This window comes from Artemia franciscana, chromosome 10, assembly GCF_032884065.1.
Source record: "Artemia franciscana chromosome 10, ASM3288406v1, whole genome shotgun sequence".
In the NCBI taxonomy this organism is placed as follows: Eukaryota; Metazoa; Arthropoda; class Branchiopoda; order Anostraca; family Artemiidae; genus Artemia; species Artemia franciscana.
The window spans coordinates 50,579,027-50,596,724 of NC_088872.1; the positions used below are offsets into that span (position 1 = coordinate 50,579,027).

Here is a 17,698-nt window from a genome sequence, read left to right on the forward strand (position 1 = left end):
TAATGCTGCTCCTTATTTTCAGTAGAAAAACTTTTCATATTTAATTTTGCATTGTTTTTTCAAATAATGCTAGAAAATCCTGCACCCCCTTCATTGAAATTATCTTCCCCCATGACAAGTTTCTCCGTGGAAATATCCACCAATGTAACCCCTCCCCCTCAAATCTTCCCCCTAACAAAAAAATACCCTGAAAACGTCTGTACACTTCCCAGTAACCATTACTATATGTAAACACAGGTCAAAGTTTGTAACTTGCAGCCCTTCCCATGGGGACTGCGGGAGAGTAAGTCGTCCCTAAAGACATAGTTATTAAGTTTTTCAACTATGGTGAATGAAATGGCTATCTCAGAATTTTGATCTGGTGACTTTTGGGAAAAAATGAGTGTAGGAGGGGGCCTCCGTGCCCTCCAATTCTTTTGGTCACTTAAAAAGGGCAATAGAACTTTTAATTTATGTTAGAATGAGCCCTCTCACAACATTCTAGGACCACTCTATACAATCATCCCTGTGGAAAAAAACAACAAATAAACACGCATCCATGATCTGTCTTCTGGCAAAAAGTGTGAAGTTCCACATTTCTGTAGATAGGAGCTTGATAGGAAACTTCTACAACAAGGTTCTCTGATACGCTGAATCTGATGGTGTGATTCTCGTTAAGATTGTATGACTTTTAGGGGGTGTTTTTCCCCTATTTTCTAAAATGATGCAAATTTTCTCAGGCTTGTAACCTTTGATGGGTATAACTGATCTTGATGAAACTTATATATTTAAAATCAGCATTAAAATACGATTCTTTTGATATAACTATTGGTATCAAAATTTTAGAGTTTTGGTGACTATTGAGCCAGGTTGTTCCTAACTACAGTTTGTTACCACGAACTGTTTGATTCCAAACTGGGAATAAGTTATAGAGAAATCAGTTAAGTTTCTTTAAGAAATTGTTAGGTCTAAGGGATAAGTTCTATGGGTTAGTTGTAAGGGGGATTTGGGGCTGGCAAGTCTAAGAGTAAATTAGCTAGCATAGTTAGGTATTTGGGCAAAACTGGTATCTCTACAAGAAGATAGGCTATTTAAGGCAGGATACCAGGAGGGTTTAAGGGACAGGAGAAAAGATTCTTGGGCTAGTGAAGTAAGACTTATTTTAGAAAGTTGTGGAGAATCTAGGCAGTGAAATTACAAGAAAGGACTTGGGCTAGAAAAGGGGGTGGTTACTAAACAGGCAAGAACTGTTTTGGAGAACCAGAAAATCCAAATTGGTACTCTCTCTCCCTCTCTCTCAGTATCAGCAGGGGAAAACTTTTACTGTTTGGTTTTTGGAGTAAGTATCTGCAAAGGTTGAAGTCAGAGTTAGGTTCTTACTTTGTCCAATGTACAGGAATGGGGAGGATGAGCTAATTCATTTTTGGGGTTATGTGAAGAATTAAATGGTCTGAGGGAGGAAATTTTTCTGGGGGTAGAATACAAGGGAGGAATGGGTAGATCCAATATTAAGTGATAGAAGTATTATGGGAATTAAGAAGTTGGGTAAGATTGTGGGTACAGGTATTATGCATAGGGACCATTTCCTGTAATTTATTTATAATGTAATCTGGATTTAAGGGTGCATATGTGTTTATAAAAGGGTTTTAGTGTTCTTAAGCATATTATCATAATCTATACCTAGGAGAGTTTTACCTTCCTATTTGATCCATCTTCTTGCATAGCCTTTGTCATGTTTGTAATGTACCATTTCCTGTAATTTATTTATAATGTAATCTGGATTTAAGGGTGCATATGTGTTTATAACTTGTAAAGTGTTATATATTTTTTTTGTATTAACCATGGCTTATAAAGGGTTTTAGTGTTCTTAAGCATATTATCATAATCTATACCTAGGAGAGTTTTACCTTCCTATTTGATCCATCTTCTTGCATAGCCTTTGTCATGTTTGTAATGTACCATTTCCTGTAATTTATTTATAATGTAATCTGGATTTAAGGGTGCATATGTGTTTATAAAAGGGTTTTAGTGTTCTTAAGCATATTATCATAATCTATACCTAGGAGAGTTTTACCTTCCTATTTGATCCATCTTCTTGCATAGCCTTTGTCATGTTTGTTAAGACAAGTGTATCAAAATAATCCTTAAGAACTGGGATAAGGTACAACCAATCTTGATTCCAAAGTTAGCCAACTACAGACCTCACTTCCTGTTTCAACTTCAGAAATATTATTTTTACTCGTTGCACTATTAATTTTTATATACATATCTGGTATAATACACAAAGATATGACCGTTATTAAAGCCTTTTTATGAACAGAATCAATTGCCTGTTCATAATCCATAAAATTGAGGAACAAGTTGTCTGGTGATTTAGATTGTTCATCTAAAAATGGGTTAAAAAAAATGCTCAGTACATCCTCTCCCCTTCCTAAAGCCATATTATTTATCAGTTGAAACCTTTATTTCAACATCTTTTAGTCTAATAAGTAACCTTCTGCTAATTAATTTTCTTTTTATGGAAAACACGCTAATGACTGTAATTACTACCCTCATATTTATGATCCTTCTTATAAAGGGGTTTAATTAAATTTTACCTAAAATCATGAGGTAGCCTACTTCCATATTCTCAAAAAATCATATTTTTAATCTTTAGCAATCAAACTAAATTTTGCAACCGACATGTTTCAAAATTCATTTATTGTGTTTCAGAAAATCATATTCATAATCTTCAGTAACTTATTTTTAGCATCATAACCACCATATTTAAGGAACTTATTTACCACACTATCAACGCCTGGGGCCTTATTATTTTGGAATCCTAATAGCACTGTCTCTAATCAAGTTTTGCAAAATAAATTTTCCTTCTCAATCTTTGGAGATGGAGACCCTCCCCCAATTGAGAACACTTCAACAAATTGTCAGAATTTTTTATTCTTATCCCTACCAGCCCATTTAATTCTTTAACATGCCAATACAGTGTTTTACTATTATACTATCTGTCATTATCCAGATCCTTTGCAGTTTTACTCATAGTCTTCATTTTACACACACTTTGCTTTAATTTTGCTCCACTTCTCTTACTTTCCTCTTATTCTTGTAATGTCTATTGCTCAGAAAATTGTTGTATAAAGCCCTTTACTCTTCTACCAAGCTTAAAGGGTATTTACTACTCTTCCGAGCTGGGCTACGAAATTTCTGTCTCAAGACATCTTCTGCTACTTCACAAACTATTTTCCCAAAATTTTTTCATCCATCTTGTTTATTCTCAAATTCCAAACTCTTCAGTTTCATATTAAAGTAGTCGTGACAGATTTCTCTAATTCTCATCATGGAGTGCATCAAGACCCTAATTACCCAGAAGATTGTTGCCATTCATGAATTTCAGCTTTTTATTAAATTGAGAGATTACTAGATGGTGCTCTTTACTTTTAACATCAGTAGAATCACTGGTTCTAGTCCTGTATCAATCCTGCCAATCTTTGATTTGGAATAACATTTTCAACACGGTTAGTTGTCTTACTTTCATTTGAATACCAACGTACATTTTTGTCATAAATAGTGCTAGAATCTAATTGTCATAATGTCGAATTTAATTTTATTGTCATAGAATTTAATTGTCATATATTGTCATAAATACTGCTATTTTAGCACTATCAGGAGTTAAATTTTTGTCATTTTATGGTCAAATATTCTATTGGTTTTAAGTATATTATTGTACCTAAGAAATTGTAGCTGTCTGTTACCATTGCTATTTCCCTTCCCTACAGCAAATTTACCTAAACTCGGATATTGTCTATAGTACCGAGCTAGTTATGAAATTATATCAATAAAAATACTAAATTTCCTATTCGGTTCTTGCCTATTTCTCCTCATAACTTTATGGAATATCCATCTGAGTCACTACTGTCTCCTTCAATCGGTTTGTAGAGCCTTTACCACTATGACTAATGCCTTGCACTGTTTAGTTATAAAATGAGTTTGGTCATACCAACTTAAAAAAGACTGAGAAGCTTCCTTATTTGTTGTGAGTCCTGCCCGCTGCATATGTAGCCAGGGTTGCCACTTGTAGCACGGAAGTACTATTTTAGCACTATCTCATTACGTTTGGCACTGTAGCATGTGCTCAGGTTGTCACCTGTAGTATGAAAGTGCTATTTTAGCACTATTACAGTCAATTTATTGACTGTATCACTGAAAATCGCTGTGTGCACAAATCTGGGGAATCGTAGCACTATATGAACCGACCATGGTGGCAACCCTGTATGTAGCTTAAGTTGCAAAAAATGTTGGCAATAATATATTCTTCTTTATTTTAAAGGTATGACCAGGCATGGAAGAAACAATACTGCCAGTGCAGTGTACTCATACCACGAAAGAAAAAGTGATGAAAAAGCATCAGGATATGGAACCCTTCACCTAAGACTTGGAAAAGATTCTATTCGTCCTTTTGACTGCTGTTGTTTAACCCTTCAACCCTGCCGAGACCCTGTCATAACGTACGTTTTCCTTTGAGAATATTCCCAGGTCATACTATAGTCACACTTGTTAATCAAAATTATGAATGCCTACATTGCCAATTATGTATGCAGTTTGTAATTTTACCAGTTGAACATTGCTCAGCTTCCAAACATAAAATTTGCTATTGACCAATCACAGTCAAGTGTTAAGGCATTATTTTTTGAAACTAGAAAAGATGGAAGCTTGGAACACCAGTTTTTCTATCTGTAGCAGGAATATATCAAATGTTACAAAGACATATTATTATTAGAGAATAGCTGAGAACAAGTTTCAGTTTTAAATTGATTTCTACCCTTATTTTTTAAGAACTCAAATCAAGAGTAAATATATCATTTATAAAACTTAACTTTATTTTTCAACAGGTGGAAATATGGTATGGCTTGGGTGTAAGTAGTTTTTCAGCTCAGTTTTACCATTACCTTGGTCTTGAATATCTGTCTTGTGAATAAAGAAGAGAAAATAGTAAAATGAAATAACCGAGAAAAAAAGAGGGTAATGTCAACCAGTGGAATTAAGTGAAGCGAAAATAAGCAGATATATCGACAAGGACCTCCGCCAAGTCGTCTTCAGTGCTAAAAAAAATTTAAGCTTTTGAAGTCAACTCAAGAAGAGCAGAATACACACAAATCAAACAAGCCAAGCAACAATAAGCCAGAATAAATGAAGGATCATTCACCAATTGGATTGGTTAAGAATTATGTGCTTTGCAATTGACTTAGCTTGCCTACAGACCAGACTTTCATTTAAAATGTGATCAGATGGAATCAATTTGATTCTGATTTGGGCCTCCACATTGAATTCGGATCATTTGGTTCTTTTTGTGAGAACTAAATGTGGGCGAGGGAAGCTATAGAAATTGAAATACATATGGTTGTTAATCCTTCAAAATAGAGACATGGGAAATTTAAATATTGACCCAGTTTATGATATTCTTTTGAAAAATGAACCAATATATGAAAGGGAATTAAAATTTTACATAATGACCAGAGGACGAGATTACCTGCTAGACCAAAAAGAATTGCTAAATAGTAGCTAACAATAAGATTATTTCGCAACAGAACAATTAACGTCATTTCCATTTTTGTACTTTTTTTTACTCATTTGCTTTGATGTTCTCATCGAAGTAACTCTGTTAGCTTCTGTGACCTATGAGTACCATTTGTGACAATTGTATTTTATTAATATTGGTGGTGATTTCTTTTGTGCTGAAGACGCCTAGTTTACATACAGGTAAAAGATCTGCGTTGTTTGACTCTATTGTCTTTTCTCTCTACTGGCCGCAGTCTGGTTTTTATCTTTTCATTGAGTTTTATTTTCTCTTTGTTGTTTTTTGTCATGGCTGGCCAGTTCAGCTTAAGAACTTTCGTTCTTTTTGAAGAGGCAACTTTAATGTCTACTGCAAATGGCTTACCACAATCTTTTAGGGAGGCAATTGACATTTAGAAATATATAAGAGATCTTACTATAAATATAGATACTCTATATATTTCCATAAGCCCAATTTATAATAATTTAATAATAAAAGATTCAAGTAACATTTTCCCTCAGTTTAAATTAAGACCATAAGCAGACAGTTCTTTCATTTATTCAGGCTTGTTTGATTCAGTGTGTATTATGCTCTTTTTGAATTTCCTTCAAAAGGCCAGTATCTCTCTTAGCCCTGGGGACAACATGGCGGAGGTCCTTGTTGAAATGTCTGCTTATTTTCGTTTCATTTCTATTCTCTCGCTGAAATTACCCTCACTTTCAACTATTTGATTTTATTATTCATTTATTATTTCTATTCTTTGTTGAATACGTCGTGTATAACCAGTGTGGTCTCAAAATGTTCTGAATATCTGTATTACTTTTTTTTAAAGCTCTTATAATTTGTTAGTAGTATATTACGTCTAATTATATTCTTTTTGTTACCTTTTTTTGTAACCAGACAGCAATAAGTATGACATTTAAATATAATATTTTGTAATAGTGTTATGGTAAAAATAACAGGGGCATTTGATGCCAGGGTGGCCAAAAAATCAATGTGGAATTGGGGTAATTTCCAAATGTTCAAGTAGTGTTTCTGCGATCTTTCTTTCCTTATTACTTTCAGAAGCAGATACCTATTGTTGTTCTGCGCAATTTTCTTTTACTTTTTCTTTCTTTTTTCCTTTTTGCTTTCAGAGGCACATAGCCTACCTATTGTTGTTCTGCGCAATTTTCTTTTGCTTTTTATTTAATTTTTCTTTTTTCTTTCCTTTTTACTTTCAGAGGCACATAGCCTACCTGTTTTTGTTCTCCACAAATTATTTTTTCTCAAACTAAAGAACAGTTTGTATTTATTTGTGCACTTAATTTGGTCAGAGTTTGACTCTTTCTCACATTTCTACTTTTTAAAACAATAAAAAACTTTAGCTTAAAGAGCGAGGCGTCGAGGACGAGACAACCCCTTTCATATACAGAATAATTTCTGTTCGTTTTAAGTTTTAATGTCACTCCTTACTTTCAGTAGAAAAAACTCCTTTTTTATTTACTTTCTGAACGTTTTTGAATTAATGCATGTTTTGATTTTGGCTACGTAACTTGTGAATTAACTTACGTAGCGAATTTCTATACTTTTATACTTTTATTATGCATATGAGGAGGTTCGTCTCCTTTTTAATACCTCGCTCTTTACACTTAAGCTTGAATTTTGTTCCAACTACTTAAGAATAGTCCCCTAAATCATAAAGGCCGTAGAATAAATAGTGGAAATTACTAAAAAATATTTTAGCGTAAAGAGCAAGGTATTGAGGAGGAGACGAACCCTCTTATATACGTAAAAATTTTTGTTTGTTTTAAGTTTTAATGCTGCTCCTTACTTACAGTTGAAAAGGTTTTTTTTTTATTTTCTTATTTTTGGTTAAATAATGCTAGAAAATCCCTTGCCCTCTTCATTGAAATTCTTTTCCCTCATGATAAATTCCTCCATGGAATGATCCTCCAACGTAACCCCATCCCCCCTGACCGTAGCATTCAATGTGTAACACTAAACTTAATGAAAATTATATATTTAAAATCACATTAAAATGTAATTCTTTTGATGTAATTATTGGTGTCAAAATTCCCCTTTTTAGAGTTTCGGTTACTATTGAGCCGGGTCGTTCCTTACTACAGTTCGTTACCACGAACTGTTTAATTGTGTGGCTATGAAGCAGAATTGTAAGGTGCATAGCTTAAGCAGGTTTCTACTTAAAATGTGCGCTGCTAACCGTCTGTGTCAAAATTTCTAGTGTGTGCAAGGTGTTAGTGACCAATTGGCAAGGCTGTTAAAAGTAGTATAGTGTCAAACAGGAATGACGCTTTGGAGCTAAAAGGGTGTTAACTATCTAAATCTTTGTGGTGAAAGGCTGGTTTTGAACTAAGACGAATTTAGTTATTTATGTTTATTAATTTTAGGCCAGATGGATATTTATATGATAAAGAAGCTATACTTGAGTATATTGTGACTAAGAAAGCGGAAATTGCTAAACAGGAAAAGGAACATGCAAAACAATTGAAGAAAGAAAAAGTAAGTATCTTTAAAGTAATATTTGAAGCAATTAATAAGCATAATTTAAAAAACAGTATCCTTTTTTTTCATATTTTTTTTCATTTTAGATCTATACTTATTTTATGCTGACAAAAAAAATGTGTTGATAAGCGCTGAAGTTCTCGGTTGAGGATAATCAATGCAGAATTTTATCCTGCATGCGAGTTTGAGCACGCATTCATTATTTCGACACTGGTTGCATGGCCTATGGAGTCCATTGAAAAAAACTATAACGAGGAAGTTTGCCCAGTACAATCTATATAACTCTATATAATATATATAATTAAATTCGTATATAAACTATATATGGGTGTGTAGCCAATGGAGTCCACTAAAAATAACCATAACGAGGAAGTTTGCCCAGTACAATCTATTTAACTCTATATAATCTATATACCTAAATCTTTATATAACATATATATGGGTGCGTAACCAGTGGAGTCCACTAAAAATAATTATAACTAGGAAGTTTGCCCAGTACAATCTATATGCCTAAATCTGTACATAATCTATATATGAGTACATAGCCAATGGAGTCCACTAAAAATATACTGTGGAAGTTTCCTCAGTATAATTTATATAATCTGTATATCTGAGTCTATATATAATCTATATGTGGGTGCGTAGCCAATAGAGTCCACTAAAAATAACCATAACGAGCAAATTTGCCCAGTACAATATATATAATCCACACATAAGTGCATAACTATATATATATATATATATATATATATATATATATATATATATATATATATATATATATATATATATATATATATATATATATATATTGCCCAGGTTGGTAGAAATAGGGATAGATGGTATCCTAGCCTAGGTAATTTTGGTGTAGGAAAAGAAAACAGTAATGGCTATAGGCTTTTGCAATTTTGTAGGTATAACAACCTAGTTATAACCAATACGGTGTTTGGTCACAAAATGGCCCATAAGTTGACATGGTATTCACGTGATGGTAAGACAGCAAACCTTATTGATTATGTTATTGTAAACAGAAGACTAGCAGGATCAATACAAGATACTAGGGTGTATAGGAGTGCCGTTATTGATGTTAAAAGTAAAGATCACCATCTAGTAGTGTCTAAGGTTAATTTAAAGCTGAAATTTCGGAAGAGTAACTCCCTCCCGGGAAGTTATGATGTTGGTAGACTTCAGGATGAAAATTTGAGAAAAAAATTCCAGAAACAGTTGAGTACTAAACTTGAGGGTTTAAAATTTGACAATGTGGAAGATGGATGGAATAATTTCAGAAAAACAATTTGTGAAGTTGCTGATGGTGTCCTAGGGAAGAGTGCTAAGACAGCAACTAGGAATATTAGTGAAAAAGCTTTAGGTTTAATAGAGAGTAGAAGGGGTTTGTATAAGAATTATCTGAGCGATAGGTCGTATGAAAACAAAAGGAATGTAAAGAAAGTGGAGAAAGCATTAAAATATGAACTAAGGAGATGTGAAATGGAGGCGATGGATAAAATTGCTGAGGATCTGGAAGATGCGGCTAGACGGCATAATAGTAAAATATTATACTGGCATGTTAATAAATTGAAAGGGAGTAGCCGATCCGGACTAGTCCCAGTTAAAGATAGAAATGGGGTCACAATTAGTGATAAGGAAAAAGTTAAAGAAAGATGGGTGGAACATTTTGAGAATGTGCTAAACCGAGATACAGTTGCAGGAAAAGATATAGATGAAAATGAAAAAGTTTGTGATACCTTGGATGTGAAGGAAGATTTGTTTAGTGAGGAAGAATTAGCGACAGTACTAGAAGGATTAAAAAATAATAAGGCCCCAGGTGCTGATAGTATGATTAATGAGTTCCTTAAATATGGTGGCTCTGAGGTTAGGAATAAGCTACTGAAGATTATGAACATGATTTTTGAAAAAGGGGAAGTACCCAATGATTTTAGGAAAACCTTAATTAAACCACTGTATAAGAAAGGTGACAAGAGTGAATGTCGGAATTATCGAGGCATTAGTCTGGTCTCTGTAGGTAGCAAATTACTGAGTAATATGATACTTTTTAGACTGAGACATGCTGTAGACAAAGTTTTAAGGGAAGAACAATGCGGTTTTAGAAAAGGTAGAGGATGTGTCGACCATGTTTTCACTCTTAGGTTAATAATTGAGAAGTCCCTTCGTTGTCAAACACCTTTGGTCCTTAGTTTTATCGATTATGAGCAAGCTTTCGATTCTGTTGATAGAACAGCGTTAACAAAGGTCTTATCGTTATATGGTATACCAGAAAAATACATTAAAGTGATTTGCGCTATGTACGAGAATAATACTGCTGCGGTTAAGGTAGGAAATGAGGTTAGCAACTGGTTTTGTATTAAATCAGGAGTTAAGCAGGGTTGTGTTCTATCCCCCTTTATATGGATCATTTTGATGGACTTCGTCTTAAGGAGCACAGAAAGGCAATTGGAGACCATGGAATCAAATGGGGAGGAAGAACGCTCCTGGACTTAGATTATGCTGATGATTTAAGCATATTAGATGAAAGTGTGAGCAAAATGAATGAATTTTTAGAGGTTTTACGAGTTCAGGGTGCTAAAATAGGCTTGAAAATTAATGTTAAGAAGACTAAGTCACTAAGGTTAGGAATAAGTGAAGATGAACAGGTGACCTTAGGTAACGAAAAGATTGATCAGGTTGGGAGCTTCAGTTACCTTGGTAGTATTATTAGTAAAGATGGTGGGAGCAGTGAAGATGTTAAAAGTAGAATAGCTAAAGCTCAGGGTGTTTTTTCACAGTTAAAAAAAGTTTGGAAGAATAGAAAGATAAGCCTACAAACCAAGATTAGAATATTGGAAGCTACAGTGATGACAGTGGTCAAATATGGCTCTGAAGCATGGACACTCCGAAAAGCAGATGAAAATTTACTAGATGTTTTCCAGAGAAATTGCCTACAGATTGTTCTGGGTACCCGGCTGACTGACCGTATTTCAAACAGTAGGTTGTACGAAAAGTGTGGTTCAATCCCGCTTTCTGGGGCTATAATGAAAGAAAGGTTGAGATGGCTAGGCCACGTTCTACGGATGAAGGATGACAGATTACCGAAGATTGTCCTTTTTGGCCAACCGTCTGGGGCTACACGAAAATCAGGTCGTCCTTGTCTGGGTTGGGAGGATGTCATAAATAAGGATTTAAAGGAAATGGGAACTTCCTGGGAGGGTGTAAAGAGGGAGGCTTTAAATAGATTAGGTTGGAGGAGGAGCGTGCGTAGCTGTGTTGGCCTCAGGCGGCTTGGTGCTGCAGTGAGTTATTAGTAGTAGTAGTAGTAGTATATATATATATATATATATATATATATATATATATATATATATATATATATATATATATATATATATATATATATCCGCACATAAGTGCATAACCAATTGAGTCCAGAAGAAAATAATAACTTCTGGTTCATTCACTAGATTTGCTTGTTACAGTTCTATAACTGGGTTCATTTAAAGTTTCTACCACCTTTAATAGTTTTTGCCACCTTGTCACCTTTAAAGTTTTTGTTGCATTTTTCTTTCTGTTTGAGCGTTGTAGCAGAATTCATGCTCTTCAATAGGTGCTCATATCTCCCCAAACTATAGTTATATCCAGGACTTTTGATCAGGGATGGGGGGGGTTGCCAAAAAAATGTTACAAAACTCTTAAAAATTACCTATAAGAATTTTTAGAGGATTGGACTGAAATGTCGGGGGAACATCAAGCTCGCCTCCCCTCCCCACCATGGATACGGTCTTGCCCCAGACTAAGATGTAATAATTCCCACCTCCTTCAATTGGTGTCTCAATTGCAGTTTTGAAACCTTGTATTAAACAATTAGCAACAGTGAAGTCTGTGTGCTCTTGAGAAGGGAACACTTTAACAAAAGAGTCGCACCATTTCCTTCCCCAGCCAACTTCATTTCCAAATATAATGGTGTCTACCATGAAAATGTGCCCCCTCCACTGAGTGGGCCATATAGCCTACAACCTTTGTTTATGTATAAAATTACACAAAAACACAATAATGGTAAAATTATTCTTGCTATATAATTTGCATAAAGTTTCTATTAGCATATTTTCATATTTCCTTCCATTCTTATTCACGCTTTTAAATTATTTTTACAATGTCACTGTGCTATTGGTTCGGTTAAGAATGAAATGCTTGCTCAGATTTAAAGCAACAGATAAACTAAATTCGAATTAATCATCAAGATAAGCTTAGAACCATCTGGAATTGATTGAACTTAAGACTTATTCTTCTGCTTTCCTAAAATACATCTCTTTTGTCCCCTTATCCCAATCTGCTTGTCATAAACACTTCATTAAAAAGGTTGGAGAAAGCACATAGCCTCTGTAGATCATCCTTATTATGTCCAATCGATCCAGGGCACTTGCCATGTCATTTCAAGCAGAACGCAGCAGTGGAGTATCAGTGGGCATTGACAGGCCCATTTTGAAAGCTTTTGATTGATTCTAGTTAGAAAAAGGTATATATTGCTTCTAGAGATTTAATGTTTGGGGCTTTTTTTCCTCCCCATTCAATTCTGTTGTCTTCCATTGCTTTTCCTGTACTCCCCAGTCAAACAGTTCGTGGTAACGAACTGTAGTAAGGAGCGACCCGGCTCAATAGTAACCAAAACTCTAAAAAATGAAATTTTGATACCAATACTTCCATCAAAAGAATTGTATTTTAATGCTGAGTTTAAATATATAAATTTCGTCAAGATCAGTTATACCCATCAAAAGTTACGAGTCTGAGAAAATTTGCCTCATTTTAGGAAATAGGGGGAAATACCCCGTAAAAGTCATACAATACTAACGAAAATCACACCATCAAACTCAGCGTATCAGAGAACCTTATTGTAGAAGTTTCAAGCTCCTATCTACAAAAATGTGGAAATTCGCATTTTTTGCCAGAAGAGAGATCACAGATGCGTGTTTATTTGTTTCTTTATTTGTTTGTTTGTTGTTTTTTTCCTCAGGGGTGATCGTATCGACTGAGTGGTCCTGGGATGTTGCAAGAGGGCTCATTATAACGGAAATTAAAAGTTCTAGTGCTCTTTTTAAGTTTCGAAAAAAATTGGAGGGCACCTAGGCCCCCCTCCCACGCTAATTTTTTCCCAAAAGTCGCCGGATCAAAATTCTGAGATAGCCATTTTATTCACCATAGTCGAAAAACCTAATAACTATGTCTTTAGGGACGACTTACTCCCCCGCAGTCACCGTGGGAGGGGCTGCAAGTTACAAAAGTGGACTTGAGTTTACCGATAGTAATGGTTGCTGGGAAGTGTACAGACGTTTTCAGGGGGATTTTTTTGTTTAGGGGGGAGGGTTACGTGGGAGGATATTTCCATGGAGAAACTTCTCATGGAGGAAGAGAATTTCAATGAAGGGGGCGCAGGATTTTCTAGCATTATTTGAAAAAACAATGAAAAAATAGATATGAAAAGTTTTTCTACTGAAAGTAAGGAGCAGCATTAAAACTTAAAACGAACAAAAATTGTTTCGCATATGAGGGGTTTATCTCCTCGTTATACCTCACTCTTTACGCTAAAGTATTTTTAGTAATCTCAATTATTATTCTACGGCCTTTGTGATTCAGAGGTCATTCTTAAGGAATTGGGACAAAATCTAAGCTTTAGTGTAAAGAGCGAGGTATCGACGAGGGTTGAACCCCCTCATATACGCAATAAAAAAATATGAATATGGAAGTTCGTTCCGTAAGTTAATTCGTAAGTTACGTATAATTGTTACCAATGAAAACGTTTGTCTGAGTTCTGAGTTCTTTATTTAACAATAAAATCCATTAAAAAAAATTGCATCAAGACAATCTCCCCCATAAGGCTCCATGGCCATGGCCGGGGTTTGTAAAAAATTAAAAGTTCTAGTTGCCTTTTTAAGTAATCCAATAATTGGAGTTGCAATTAATTAATATGCAAATTTTGTTTGAATTATTTATATGCGGAGAGCCAAGATCAAAACATGCATTAATTCAAAAACGTCCAGAAATTAAATTTAAAAAAATAAGTTTTTTAAATGAAAGTAAGGAGCAAGATTAAAACTTAAAACGAACAGAAATTACTCCGTATATGAAAGGGACTTTTCCTCCTCAACGCCCCGCTCTTAACGCTAAAGTTTCTTACTGTTTTAAAAAGTAGAGTTAAGAGAAAGAGTAGCGTAAAGAGCGGGGCGTTGAGGAGGAAAGCCCCTTTTTATATACGGAGTAATTTCTGTTCGTTTTAAGTTTTAATGTTGCTCCTTACTTTCATTTAAAAAGGAAAACTTGTGTAGCTTCCAGGCAATCTCTTTTTGATATGTTGTGACTTTTTCTAAATGATGAATAACTCAAGAGTCTAAAAAGACTAAAATGGATTTTTCTCAAAGATATAGGTTAAATCCATCAAATATTCATAGGAAACGAAAAGCCTTTGAGCGTAACCACTATAATTAGCAGAACGTATCTTTTTTGATAGTATTGAAGTCGAGTTTTCAGTTACTCATCTTTTTCAGGGAGAGGCTGCCAGTTATTCGCAAATGGAGGAACTAGATAAGGTCCAGAAGTTCCTTGCGCAAGAGAGAGGTGTCAATTTCAAAAATAGTAAGCGTCTTACAAAAAAAACTGCTATGTATTTTTCTTTTCGGGTACTTTAAAGTATAGGGGAGTGTAAAAAAGTATAATTCCTCTTCAAAGCCTACCGTCTGAAAGTCAACTAATCTGACTAAATTAGAAGAGCTTTTAAAAGGCGGAGGAGGATGCGCTAGGATTTGTCTACGCATTCTTTTGGGAAGCCGTCTCACTTACCGTATTTCAAATAGTAAGCTCTACCAAAAATGGGGTTCCATCCCGCGTTCTAAAGCAATAATAAGCGAAAGGTTAAGATGGCTAGGACATGTTCTGCAGATGAAGGATGACAGTTTGCCAAAGACTGTCTTTTTCGGCCAACCATCTAGAGCCAAACGAAAAGCAGGTTGTCCCCGAATGTGGTGGGAGAAGATTGTAAAAAAGGAATTAAGGAAAATTGAAACTTCCTGAGAGGGTATAAAGAGGATAGAATAGATCAGAATAGAGGAGGTGTTGGTGCCCGTGTCCCTTATTGTCAGATAAATGTTCCTTTTCTATTACACATAGATTTACCTATAATATAATTTTTAATTGTTCGTAAACTCTCGTAGGGGCTAGCTTGTTTTCAGTGGTGGTTTAAAGGCACTAATTTTGCAAGAGGGAATAAATTAGTTTGTTCTGAAGATCTATTTTAGTCGTCTCACGGGGTGGCTAAATCTTGCCGTTGATTTATAATTTATGGATAAAGTTACTTCCAATCTGGGTTTCTATTGGCTTCACAGCCCACGTCATCACATGCTGACAAAAGATGCGAGCTGACCTCTTTTCTGTATTTACGTTTTTTAATTAGTCCCTTTTTAGATTTCTTTGAGAGTATGTTGGATTTGACACGTTGGTAATAAAAGTGAGTTGTATCTCTGCTGTTGTTACTGATTATTTTCCCCGAACCGTGGTAGGTTTGGAAGAGTGTTCGGAGTTACCGTCATTCGTAATGCACACTGTAGGGCCCGATCCCCCCCAAGGAGATATTTACACATAAATTACTGGTGGCACCCTGGCCAAATAATGTGGCACGTACTCCCCCAAAGGTAGTACACTTGTCGTATCCATACTGGTTGTAGCTGTGGCATGCTCACAGCACGAATCCGCAAGGGCAGAACTTGTTGAAATCTACTGCGGCACCTTGGGCCGCGTTACTTACACTAGCGGCAATCAGGACTGACACTGGTATCGCAATATTACGAATACTGGTGGCAGAATAGTCCACGACAGACCGTAGGCCCCGATACTATGCGCTAGTACCGTCAGTAGTAATACTGCTGGCCATGTGCCATGCACACTGGTGGCGTTGGTGTATTGATAGGACTGTGCCCAGCTGTGTCGGTCTTAGTTCGTTGGGTGCTTCAGTGAGTTGTTCGTAGTAATAGTAGCAATAAACTAGGTCTAATTTGTAATGAATGCTGATTAATTTGTATTTACAGATGATTTTCAGCTTTAATACTTTTGCGCTACCGATCAATATTATCAAATATTCATTTTCTTTGAAATTTTCTCATTTGTTTATGACGTCGCCAGATGCTATGCACACTGTCATTGGAGAAAATATATTACAGCTTCTTTTCCCTTATCTTCCCATGTTGAATCGCTCTTATAAATCCAGTATAAATCTTATAAGATCCAGTTCTTATAAATTTTTCGTTCTATTTTAACTAGTCTGCAAAGCCTTGCAATTTTCAAGCTGATTGGTACTTACCCTATGGAACTTCTTCAGTTGCATAACCTGGTATCTATATTGGCAATACTGCCTAAAAAACCTTACCTGGCTATACTAAAACGCTGGCTATACTGGCTAAAAACTGCATAGCCTTGCACCTTCAATTCAAATGTTACATGGGAATTTATTTAACCATTTGCTCCCCAGACTCCCAGTACCTGAGTTTGTGGAGTCACACCACTAACCTTACCCCAAGGCAAAGGATCGGTGACACAAGTATTTGAGACCCTGTCCCAGAAGACCTTAAATTGCAAGTACAATCATTCACATGTGATATAGCTGCCTCGTTTGAAGTTGCCTTCGTGTAGTTGTAGAACTATCATAATATTCACTATAAGTCACACTTATCGACCAGCCTTCATCACATTTCCCACAATCAAAGATAAAAGGACTAAATAAGATTGATGGTGCGTAGGGTATCGACAATCGTCGATGTTTCAGTTGCTTGGTATTTTTTAAAGGAGCAGGTAACAAGCCCATTGCCAACCTTGTGCTAGCTGGTATTGAACCTTGGGCCCTGTAGTGCCAAGCAGGGATGAATTCATTGCACTACCAGAAGTTACGTCCAAAGACTCAGCTATTACTACCAGAGGCAGCTGCAGTAGCCATTATAATATTCACTAGTCACACTTATCGACCAGTCTGCATGAAATTTCACACAAACTACGATATAAAGATTAAATAAGAATGATGTTGCGTAGGGTATCGAGACTTAATGTATCGTTGAAATTGCGCTATTCAATATCTCTAGCATTTTGGGAGAAATTGTTGATAAAACTTTTTGATAAGCTTGGCCACTTTTCTCTTAACCGAAAAATTAATGTCGCTTAAAAAAAATTAAAGTTTTAATGTCGCTCATTACTCGCAGTCATTTTTTTTTTTTTAATTTAATTTCTGAACTTTTTTGAATTAATGCATGTTTTGATTTTGGCTCACCGCACATGAATAATTAAAGCGAAATTTACATATTATTTTTTTTTGGCTAAATGGCTTTCTCATAGTTTTGATCGGACGATTTTGAAAAAAAGGGTGGGGGAGGAGCCCTAGTTGCATCCCAATTTTTGGTTACTTAAAAAGGCAACTAGAACTTTTTATTTTTTACGAACGTTTTTATTAGTAAAAAATATACGTAACTTACGAATTAACTTACATAACGAACTTCTATATTTGTATATTTTTATTACGTATTTGAGGGGGTTCGCCCCCTCGTCATTTTCTCGCTCTTTACACTAAAGCTTGAATTTTGTACCAGTTCTTTAAGAATGACCCCTGAATCACAAAGGCAGTAGAATAAATAGTTGAAATTACTA

General features: G+C 35.3%; 1 protein-coding gene across 2 annotated transcripts in view; it reads left to right on the plus strand.

The window, feature by feature from the left end:
- Window positions 1-17,698, plus strand: part of LOC136032326 (nitric oxide synthase-interacting protein homolog) — a 48,425-nt gene that overhangs the window by 9,773 nt on the left and 20,954 nt on the right. For both annotated transcript variants that reach the window (XM_065712636.1, XM_065712637.1), the window contains exons 2-4: window positions 4,301-4,478; window positions 7,918-8,029; window positions 14,563-14,650. In XM_065712636.1, coding sequence (XP_065568708.1) covers window positions 4,303-4,478; window positions 7,918-8,029; window positions 14,563-14,650 — 376 coding nt within the window. In that variant the 5' untranslated portion in view covers window positions 4,301-4,302. The remainder of the gene's footprint in view (window positions 1-4,300; window positions 4,479-7,917; window positions 8,030-14,562; window positions 14,651-17,698) is intronic.